General features: G+C 34.0%; 1 protein-coding gene across 1 annotated transcript; it reads right to left on the bottom strand.

The window, feature by feature from the left end:
* Positions 1-1,745: 1,745 nt before the first annotated feature.
* Positions 1,746-9,048, bottom strand: LOC110797149 (uncharacterized). The gene is made up of 18 exons (XM_022002244.2): positions 8,774-9,048; positions 7,734-7,851; positions 7,438-7,622; positions 7,237-7,344; positions 6,713-6,777; positions 6,062-6,167; positions 5,844-5,927; positions 5,434-5,580; positions 5,212-5,340; positions 4,714-4,781; positions 4,406-4,439; positions 4,252-4,336; positions 3,665-3,732; positions 3,468-3,581; positions 3,355-3,390; positions 3,144-3,230; positions 2,218-2,309; positions 1,746-2,064 (listed from the first exon to the last, which is right to left on the bottom strand). Exons 1-18 carry the CDS (start codon positions 8,921-8,923, stop codon positions 1,974-1,976), a joined length of 1,767 nt encoding a protein of 588 aa, XP_021857936.2. The 5' UTR covers positions 8,924-9,048; the 3' UTR covers positions 1,746-1,973.
* Positions 9,049-11,397: the final 2,349 nt, after the last annotated feature.

The following is an 11,397-nucleotide window of genomic DNA, read 5'->3' on the forward strand; positions in this document are numbered from 1 at the left end:
GGACTAGGTGTAAACCACATTGCCTAGAAGGACTAGGCAAGTAAAGTTGCATAAATAGTAAATGCAAAATTGAAAGGTGAAATATTTAAAGGCTTGGAATTGAAGCAAGCAATAAATAATCAATAAAGCATTGAACTTGAATAATAGAAATTACATAACTTGAATATTGAAAATCCGATTGAGGAAGACTTGCTTAAAAGTGATTTGGCTCTCCACGAATCCAATTGTATGATTAATCTCACTTTAAAATGAATTGTTCATTAAAAAGTATCATCGATTTTGTATATTGAATATTGAAATAGAACTTGAATGTTGAACTTGAACTTGAATATAGAACTTGAATGTAGAAATTAGGAGGTGTTTATTCTCAAAGCCCAAATGTAAAGGCTTCACCTTTGGAAAGCTCCATACTTGTATTTGATTCTAGTTTTAAGGGAAATGGTTCCCACTAAAACATCATTGAATACTTGAACTCGGAAATTGCATTTGTACATAAAATTGGATGATTCATGTGTTCTAACTTAAAGAAGAGGTTGCACTTCTTTAGTATCATGGAGCTTGTATAAATATTGAAGCTTTTTGAAAACTTGGGTCATGGTTGTTAGAAGGAGCATTTTCAATCATGAAAACCTCACTTTCTTAACCAAGTTTTATAGAAAATAAAGCATAAAAATTGAATCTTGGACTTGAAATAGGGGTTTGGAAGATTTTTTGAGAGGGGTTTCAAGTATGAAATCCCCTCAAAGATTACCCCTTTAGTACATAACCTAGTTCAAATGAGTATGAACATCATTGGTTTTAGAGATTAGCAAAATAGTATATTAGAAGGGACTCGAATTGCCTAAGTAGGGTAGATTGATTTCTCCAAGGTGATGTCCCAATTGCAAGAATAGTAGAAAAATTTGTATTTTAGAATTTTGAGGATTTTCAGAGGATTTGTTAATTGTAGAACGATTTAAGCATTACGACGTTGTATTGTGTTTTTTGATTTTCTGCCCCTTTCAATGCTCGGAAATGAGGGTTTATATAGAAATGCGACTGAAAAACCGACAAAAGGATGGCGCCCGGCGCCTGGCGCTAGTGCTGGGCTGGCGTCTCACGCCAGCAGACGCTGTCAAAAAATGACGATGACGCCATCCTTTTGAGGCGCGTCTTGATTGGTACCTTGTACCTTTTTGTTTTGTAGCGGGGAAGGTTTTCTTAAGGAGGTTGTTTTGCTTGTTTTTAGACGCAAACGTTTTGTGCATTTGTATTGTTTGAATCCGATTTTGCAGGTCGGAGCCCGAGATGCTCGGTTTTGTAGGTCGGCGCCCGAATTTGATTACTTAGTGTCATTTTGACTGGAAATGTGGCTCGGAGACCAATGGAGAGGTCCGTTTCGAGAATTTGCGCTTGGAATTTAGAATTTGTATTGAGGAATTGAATTTTGTACCAAGTTACGGAATGGGAACAGACTTGGGGATTGGATTTTGGATTTTGGATTTTGGATTTTGGATTTTGGATTTTGGATTTTTGACTTTGAATATTTTCATTGTATTTTAGCAATTGAGACTTCCACTCGGAGTTGTACAATCTTGGCATTAAGGTAATGATTTCGTCATCGGCCCTAAGTATGGTTATTAAAATCGCGATTCAAGTCATAGAGTCTTACGATTCTACGATTCAAACATGGTCAACGATTCGATTTACTATTCTACATGATTCTACACTTTTTTCTTGACTAGCGAAAACCTCGTAGATTAAAATCATGTTGAGAAAGTTATTAATAGATAAATATTGTTAATTATTGCTTATTTAGCTATTAAACAACTATATATTTCAATTATTAAGTTTTTCTCCTATAATATAAGCACTATAAATGAATTTTGAAAATAAAATCTTGATTATACTTGTTCGTAGAATCATTAGATTTCGATTCTAAGAGTCCCTTCCTATTCAAAGTAGAATCACGATTTTGATAACCTTGCATTCAGTCAATAGTCCAAACCAGCTCCATATTTCCAAGCATCAAGATATCGCTTCCACTGAAACTTCATCTTGGGAGGGAATGTGTTGATTGAAGACCTGTTGAAGATAATACAATCAAACCACTAATTAAGCGGATGAAATATTTGTATTATGTATGCCTCATCCACGCAACAACGAAGTCAATATGAAATAAACTAAATTAGTACCAGCTAATAGAATTAACATTTGGAGTGTAGAAGAAAAACTCACCTAATAAAGGGATCTACAAAGGTCGAGAGGAATGTGTAATAACCAAGCATAAGAAAATGGCTTGACCAGTCAATCAGCACAGGAAATCCAACCTGAAAACATCAAGTAATCAAAAGTTTTTTAATATGAAACTGGCAAATGATATAATCCTGAATAGAATGCATCTTTCCTTGTGCATATTTGTACAGATATGTTTAGTCGTAGAAAATATACCAGCACTCTCTCTTTCCTGAGTCACATATCTGAACTACAATACCATACTTTTATGGCTCAAAGCTTATCGACAGCTTCTTGCATCATGTAGCAAGGAAAAAGTTATTAATCTCGAAAGAGTTTAACATCTATCTGTATTGAAGTCCATAATTCTTTTGAACATTCTATCCTTCAATAATTTCACAAAAAAGGACATGGAAATTCCCTAAGAATAACCGAAACTGACAGCTCAAGCATGATACTGTATGCCTTGAACAAGAGGATATAGCTCAGTGATATGGGAAACTAACTTAAATATTTGAAGACTGGTTGACTAACTACAACAACGCATTATTATCTAAATATCTTGTGTGTTGAAAGGCAGAGGCAGCGGAGAAATTCGTACATATAAAGGGTATTTCATATCTATTAAAAACCCTACATCTAAAACAATAGTCACAGTATTCCACAGAAGCACCCAGCACGTAAAAAGGATCCTGGTTTTGAACAGATCAACAGAATAAACCAGGATTCACAGGTAGCAAGCTATCGCCAATCAAGGCTTCTTGCTTATGGTCGATCAATTAGTAACCTTTATCATACTATTGTTTACATAGAGAAAACTGAATAGTTTTCTAAAGCTAGCTGTTATCATATACTACGTATCTATTCTTGGTGTAAACATTAGGCAAACAGATTTGATACGCGTGAGAAAGGGATTCTTCATGATTTACCTGCTTGAATATGGAAGGAATGATGAGAGGTTTAGTAACCATGACTAACCCCAATGTTTTGACTAGAGGTCCAAATTGAATGACATCCTGCCGAAGAACATGAGCTTTCACTGTCAGAATGACTTATGAATCCAATTTCTAGAAACTAAAGAAATTAATTCCCATGCATACGGATATCAGAAGAGGAAAACAAATCAAGAGAGGCAATGACCTGGAGAAATGGTCTCAAAACAGGATCACCAAGCTTCTGCGAAATTTTCCCAACATCAAGACAGCAGGAAAAAGTCTAATAGCTGAGCATTTCAATAAATTTGCAAGTTTTACCTCCATACTCTGAAAATTGGCATGAAGTAGGTCATTGATGAAAGAAGGTGATACATCAGATTGTTGCTTTGCTGACATTGCTCTTTGAAATAACCAAGAAGCACTGAGATTCGGCTGGAAATACATATTTCGACTTAAAATATGCCAAGATAAAAACTGAAATGTCAAAGCCTATTAGAGTGTCAAGAACAACCAACCAGATATGGATTCAGCAAAGACAAGCTGTTCGAGTCAAGAAAATTTCCCTCAATTGCTTCATATATTCCTGTTGGCACAGGACAAGGGTTTATTAGATGAAGTTGTTTTTCTGAGTAAATCTTCTAGTGATGATAGGATGTGATGAAGTGAGGCTTTTGTATATTCTTTCCTTTCCCCAAAATATGTCAAGTTTCATACGCTCTTTAATTGGGTTTTCAGTGATTATGAAGGTCGTTTTTCAATTCAATACAGAAAGGTGTGCTTCAAGGAATCGAAATGGTATAGTCTCAACTACTATAAACATGGCTTTCTTAAACTTTTATTTCATTTTTTGAACTTAAAAATTTCAAAGTTATTATGAAGTCCATGCAAAACAAAACAAACAAAAATAAGGCTATCTGCTAGAATTTTGATCTGTATCGTTTATTTTTCGTTTACAGTATGGAATAATCACTGAATCATCGGTGAATCCTAAGTAGAATTTATACGTAGCTAAAAAAATCCAGTTCATTCTGATTAAGGAAAGCTTTAATGATTTTTATGCTTCAGTTATACATTAATTTCCAGAGGAAGAGTGAAAGTATACCAGAAGACAATCTCTCAAGATGCCTGGTCAAGCTTCCAAAACCACCGAATGAAACTGGGGATTGAATACCACTAGCATCACCAAACTGCAGAACATAATTTAGCAATGCTTGCCATATAATCCATGGAAGGGTTTTGAGTTACAATGTGACCACCTGTAGAATACGGTTAAATGCAGCTGGCAGTGGACTGCCATAACGCATTGGGAAGACCACAGGAGGAGAAAAAAGAAAAAAATGAGCGTAACATTGGTCAAATACTTGTTGATAATAGATGTGAAAGAAATTTCTGTTAATTATTCATGTTAATATCCATGAGGCTGGTGCTTGCTGGTTCAAGGAAATGATTATATTCATTTTTTTTTTTTGACGAGGAAATGATTATATTCATGAAGATTGATTAAATGAGTACTTGAAAAGAACTTGTAGATCAAGAAAAAAACATGTTAGCACTTTAACGTTACCTGTTTCGATAAGTAGGGAATATGCCATATACGACTCTCATAATGTTGAGGTCACCCAGGGAAACTCCCTATTCGGACAAAAAAAAAACAGAAAGATCATCCATTACGTTAATGCAATTGTAAAAACTAAAAAGTAAGAAATTTTTACAATATTGGTATAATTAAGGTGCAATAGAATCATAAGGGAAGAAGATGAAAACCGACTCTGAAACTGAGAGGCACCAACAAGATATTCAAGTTTAGCCAAGTTCTATGCATAGAAAGAAATAGATAAAACATTACTCTAATTCAGAAAGCGGGACTCAAGAAGTGAACAATAAGATACAAGACGATACAAAGAATGCCATGCATTTCCTATAGACAAGAAATAAGACTTTGAGGCAAAACTAACATTCAGAAAGGAGAAGTGAGTGAAAGACCAAAGAAGGAAGTTGAAAGAGATGATTAAAAATGCAAGTTATTCGATTTGGCTTCAAAGAGAGGGAATCTTCAGTTGACCTGATAGTTCGGCATCAATTCCCAGTAACTTTCTAAGAGATCTTCAAGGGTAGGGCATCCTGGTTGAGGATCCATATAGGTAAACATGTAAGTTGTCCGATCCAATGGGCCAGAACCAGCTGGAAATGCCTGCATAATGCACACAGAAAGTTTAGCAGGTGAAAAATTGTAGGAAATACATAGCCAGCTGATCAAAATCTTTATTCTTCTGAAGGGAATTACCTCCCAAAATAGTTGTACATCTGATTGACCAATTTTCCGCACTTGTGCACTGCTATAGATGACATCACTTGTAGTATTATTTATAAAGCCACGTGCACAAGAACCAACAACAAGGCAGATACCATCTGGCTTCCTTCCTTGCCGTATCTGTAGATGACAATGTAAGCCAGTTCATCAGTTAGGAAGAGCCTAGAAGTTCTTTTTGTTCCTAAATGAGCTTCGGGTGATCTGATCATTCATATTTTTATCAAATACCCTAAGTTCGAAAACATTCAATCTCACGAATTTCATGCACATAACACGGTAACACATGCTGTCTGCTTGAGAAATTAGCAAAAACAGGATACCAACGACACATAAAAGCGTTTATGTGCTAGAAGCATGAGCTATAAGGAAGCAAAAAGAATGACCTGTCTTGTGATTGGAGAGAAGTTTCCCATAGCATCAATGATTAGGCGTGATGATAAAATCTTTTCTTCAGATACTTGCAAAACCTACATCGCCAGGAACAGCAACATTGAATTACTCATAGTGGCATAAAAGATAAGTGAATGTCCCCTTCACTCTGGCAGGCTGGTATAGCACTCTTAAAAGAAACTCAGATTATGCTGAGATCTATTGAGCTTACCGCTACATCATCATACACACAAATGCTAGAAACACTATAACCCTCCAAGATAATACCACCAAGGGACCTGAAGCGTTCCTTCATTATTTCCACCAACTTAGCTGGCCTGCAAAAGTGCAGTAGGTAGAAATTAGGAAATTTGATTGAGTACACCATAAGAAGAAAATTAAGGACACCATTTCAGTTGTGCAACTATTATCAAGAAAGGCGTATCAATTTTACTAATCAAAAAAATGCTTCAGTATGCAACTTGAAATTTATTTATTTTAAAAAAGTTTAAAAACTTAGGGTTGAACTGATATACTTCGTCCAATTTCCAGACAAACTCTTGAGCTGTTAATAGATGGCCATAGAACAAAGGCAGGGTAGCATTTCGATAGTATGCTGAGTAAAACTGTGGTGACTTTTACAGTAGCTGTTATTGGCTGATTCCCAAAAGTTATGGTCAACCAAGTGGGGAACTCGTGATTGTCTTTCGATTCTCATAAGTTCACAAAGAGATTCTCTTTACCAATCATGGAGAGTTGACAAAGATTTTCTTTTTCCCGTTATGGCAAGCTCCAATTCTCATAAATTCACTGAAAGATTCTCCAATCCAATTATGGCAAGCATAAAATATTAGACTCCAATTCAAGTGTTGGACTAACTTACGAAATCCCAATGTTAAGAATGTCCTTGAACCATATCTCACCCTTCTGTTCAAATCCACATCTGTTCTGCAGAATCATAAGAGCAATGTTAATATCATGGATGTTACAGATTCATGGCTCTCATGCCTATCCTGCTTAAAGCCTTAAACAACGATTCAGAACAGAAATAATAAAGCTTTGAACTGTATTCACAACTAGCCCAAGCCCTAGAAGTGACTTGGATAGATGAAATGATTGAAATCAAGACATTTGAAACTTTACATCCAAATAAAGGAATGAATTTCATTAACTGCAAGTATAATGGTTTTACAATGAAAATTATGTTGCAAATGGACTACTGACTTGACTTGTAGCTTATACGGAGAACTAACACTGGTGTCTGACATAATTTAATAACCTCGATTTCTAGACATAATATAGATATGAGATAGAATATGTCTCAGCTAGCATGATGAAATACACCACTGTACAAGAACTGAAACAGCTAGTTAAACAGGCAATGCAAAAAGTCATCGTAGAACTCACAGGATTAAATTCTGTGGAAATAGCTTGTTCAATGCTATTTTCATCCAAAATTCCAACTTTTACAAGTTCCAATAACTCTTTCCTTGAGATGTTCCATTCTTGCTCCCTCTGTTGACAAAAATTGATGTGTCAATGTAGTCATGAAGGGCAATTAGATGCTCATTTCATTGCATTTTCTCAATCAGAATTTTCATAACATACCCCTTTCAATATATTTCTTTCCACGATCCCAACCTTAAGGCCTTTGGCACACAAAGCAGTGGCAATGAAAATTCCTAAAGTACCTCCACACACTAATACATCAAAATCCTCTACTGACTTTCCCGAAGCTTCATCACGCTTAAATGCACCTTCGACACTGGTAACTACTTGTGGTGGTTTAGTTTCTGCAATATCAAACTTAACGCGCTAAATAATCATATCAAATCGATCTCTACAATGATATAACACCATGTCGTTTTTAATGTATAAAATGAAGTTAAGTACAAAATCGTCACCTGCTTCAGCAGAGCAGATGTTAGTCCATACTTTGTCCAACCTCTTCAAAGCACTATAAGAGTTTGTCCCTCCTGCACCACCAGCTTCTTCTCCTATTGATATGCTTTCCATTATCCTCTGAAAAATCCAACAAACTGTGGTAACTAAATACAAATTACAGAATTCCATAGCACAAAATGACAATACTAAATAGTTTGTTATGCAGAGTCAGAGACTAGTATATTGTCTTGTACAGATATTTAAGCACAGTATAACTAAGTAGTCAAATTTAAGCACAAACTGAACTCGTACCCAATCTCGTACTGGAGAATTAGGTCACCACAAATTCTTATTTACAAAGGTTGTACAATAAATATTGTACACCATAGTAAAAGTTAAGCTTATATATGTAAAAGTTATCTATTTTCAGTGAAATATTTTTCATTTTAATAAAACTTATTTCTTCAAAATCACTAATAATGTATAAAATTAATCATTTAAATGTTTATCTATCAACTTCTTTTTTACTAATATAAAAGTTAATCAAGCTAGGTTAAAGTTACAAAAAAAATGAATAAAAGTTATCTTGGTTATTGTACACCTTGTACGCACAAGATTCTTTTGTTAGGTCACAGCTGTAACACTAAAATGAACACATTATACATGTAACACGAATTTGAACAAATAATTGAATTAGTCACATTGTCTCTGACTTGTCATACGAATTGAATTAAAACATCACTTAAATTAATTTAGTGATGACAAATTGCAAATTCAATCACTTCAAAATGTGTCGTTCTGGACATCTTTAATTTGCAAATTCAGTCACTTGAAAATGTGTCGTTCGGGAGGAAGTTATCATCTAGGAGTAACATTCAACATTGTACAATTGTACATCATCGGCTTAATAGTCAAACAACAGTACAATACCACATCAAATATGATAAGTATTATTGCAATTCAACTCCTTAGATAATCTATAGTTTCACCTCTGACCAAATATAAGGAAAGAAACAGATGAACAGAGAAATGAAGATTTGTAAGGGAATGGTTGCGTTACTTGAGTCCTGGTAGGAGATGATTGCGAGCACACAATTGTAGACGAACGGGATTTTCCGCCGTTGAATTTTCGAAGTAATGAGGAGTGAGAAAGAGAAACGCCATTGATGTGATGCCGCCATTGCAATTGTTCAAATTGAAGCACCATCATTCTGACCTCCACACAGAATTCCGTCTCTAGTCCTTTCTAAAGCTGTACTCTCTGGTGTTTTTCAAACAGTATAGCACAATTATTTAGCGCTTCATACACTGACACGTCGTCGATTTTTCTTTGGATTGTCTTTTACAGAAATATCCAAATGATATCCAAGACAGGGGCGGTGCTAGTAAGGGTTCAGTGGGTTCAACTGAACCCTTACTAGCTACGGAGTAAACAAAAGTCTAGCATGTTTACAAAACAAAATAAGGTCAAGTATTAGTAATTGCGATATATTACATAAACAATTGAGGCGATGCAGTGGTATTTGCTCTACTCACCAAACTAAAGGTCAGGAGATTAATTCCTCCTTTTTTCGGCTTTTTCTGCTCTTTTTTGTTTGGTTCTCTAAAACAGTATATATTTTTTATACTAATTCCTATATAAAGTTACTTTTAAAATATGAAAATTTGCTAAATGCAACTATAGCATATTTTGTTCCCATTTTTTTGCGTTCTAAATGGATTTTTGACTATAAATCGTGTTGCTAAAATTTCAATGTATCTTATATACGGTATCAAAAGTATTGTTCAATATTTTGTATAAAAAGATGACTTGAGTTTAAATTTCGAACCCGTAGTACGATTTTTCTGGCACCGCCACTGATCCAAGAGCATGTTAAAACACCTTGGTTTTGATCTTCAATCTAATAAAAATACACAAATTTTTATTTACATGCATTGTACGATAAATAATGTACACCGAAGTTAAAATTATTGTAAAATGATTAAAAGTTACCCTTATACGTACTCCCTCCGTATTTATTTAAGAGATACACTCGCTTTTTCCGGCCGTATTTTTTAATAATATAAAAGTTGGAGAAAATTGGGTAAAAGTTAGAGAAAATTGTATAAAAGTTTTGTTGGTGTACAATAAATTTGTTGTACACATGGTGCATGCACGACCCTTTGATAAAAATATACTCTTTCCATTCCTAAAAGTTCTTCTCGTTTTATTTTTGGCGTTTCTAAAAGTTCTTCCTGTTTCTATTTTTGGACATGACTTTTTACCATAAATTTCCCCATCATCCCTTATTTAATTCATTCACATTTCCCCATTCACCCACCCAACCTCACTTTTATGATTTTTTTATTACTTTATTAAAAATATATTCTCTCTCCTTCATTTCTTTGTTAGTTTCCTTCATTTCTTTTTTACTTTCTCTTACACTCAATCATTACAAGATTTCATTTTCTTAATTTTCACCTCAAACCTCAAATGGGAAGAACAAATAGGAATAGAGAGAGTAATATTTTTTTCATTTCTCTCTCTCCAACCCCAAACTATATAACACCAACAACATTTAAAGCATGTTTATCAAATACCTTAGTTTTGGTTTTTAACCTAATAAAATATACTTCATCCGATTTTTAATACTAGTAATATTTGTGAATTTTACACTATTCACATATTCTACTTTGACCATTATTAGTGATTTATACGATAGATAAAACATAGTCATGTGAGATCTTGTTAGATTCGTCTTAATGTGTATTTTCAAAATATTAACTTTTTATAATTTTTAATTTAAAAGAATTAAAGATAATAATAATCAAAGTTGTACATTCGCATGCGTGAAGTGACAAACTTTGCGAGTAAAAATGATCGGAGGAAGTAATATTTTTCCATTTTTCTCTCCCCAACACCAAACTCAACACCAACAACATTTAACAACATTATCAATCACCAAAAATATCATCTCTCCTACATCGTCTGCACAAACTATTATTTACATTGGGTGTACGATAAATATTGTACAGCAAAGTTAAAGTTGACGTAAAATACTTAAAAGTTACCCTTGTATATATATATATATATATATACTCTCTCTGTATTTATTTAAGGGATACACTTGCCTTTTCTTGCCGTATTTATTTAAGAGATACACTTGCCATTTTTAGTAACTTATCAACCCCATCATTTAATTAAATAATATATACACCCCACCCCCACCCCCCACTCCCTAAAATGACATGGTCTCCACTTGTTTTTCTTATTAAAATATCTACTCAACCCCACTTGATTTATTACTTTATTTCATTCAATTCTTTATCTTAATACCCGTGCCCGGCCAAGTGTATCTCTTAAATAAATATGGAGGGAGTATATATATAAGTTATCTACTTTTTAGTAATAAATTTTTTAATTTTAATAAAAAATATTTCTTCCAAATCACTAAAATGTACTTCCTCTGTTCTTATTTACATGACACATTGGGATTTTAGGCACTATTCACACAAACACCTTTGACTTCCTTTTGTAGTTTATACATAAGAAAAACATATAGTCGTGTGGGGTCTTATTAGATTCGTATCAGTAAATATTATTTAAATATCAACTTTTTATAATTTTTTCCGATACACAATTAGAGATATTAATGTTTGAAATCGTGCATTGGCAAACGTGCCTAAATAATTGTGTCATTTAAA

The sequence above is a fragment of the Spinacia oleracea genome, chromosome 5 (genome assembly GCF_020520425.1).
Source record: "Spinacia oleracea cultivar Varoflay chromosome 5, BTI_SOV_V1, whole genome shotgun sequence".
In the NCBI taxonomy this organism is placed as follows: Eukaryota; Viridiplantae; Streptophyta; class Magnoliopsida; order Caryophyllales; family Amaranthaceae; genus Spinacia; species Spinacia oleracea.

Coding starts and splice junctions, on each gene's coding strand:
- LOC110797149 (XM_022002244.2), bottom strand. CDS start 8,923: ATGATGGTGCTTCAATTTGAACAATTGCAATGGCGGCATCACATCAAT. Junction 7,345..7,437: donor AAAGAAATATATTGAAAGGG/GTATGTTATGAA, acceptor TTTTGTCAACAG/AGGGAGCAAGAATGGAACAT. Junction 3,733..4,251: donor TCTTGAGAGATTGTCTTCTG/GTATACTTTCAC, acceptor CTGTGCCAACAG/GAATATATGAAGCAATTGAG.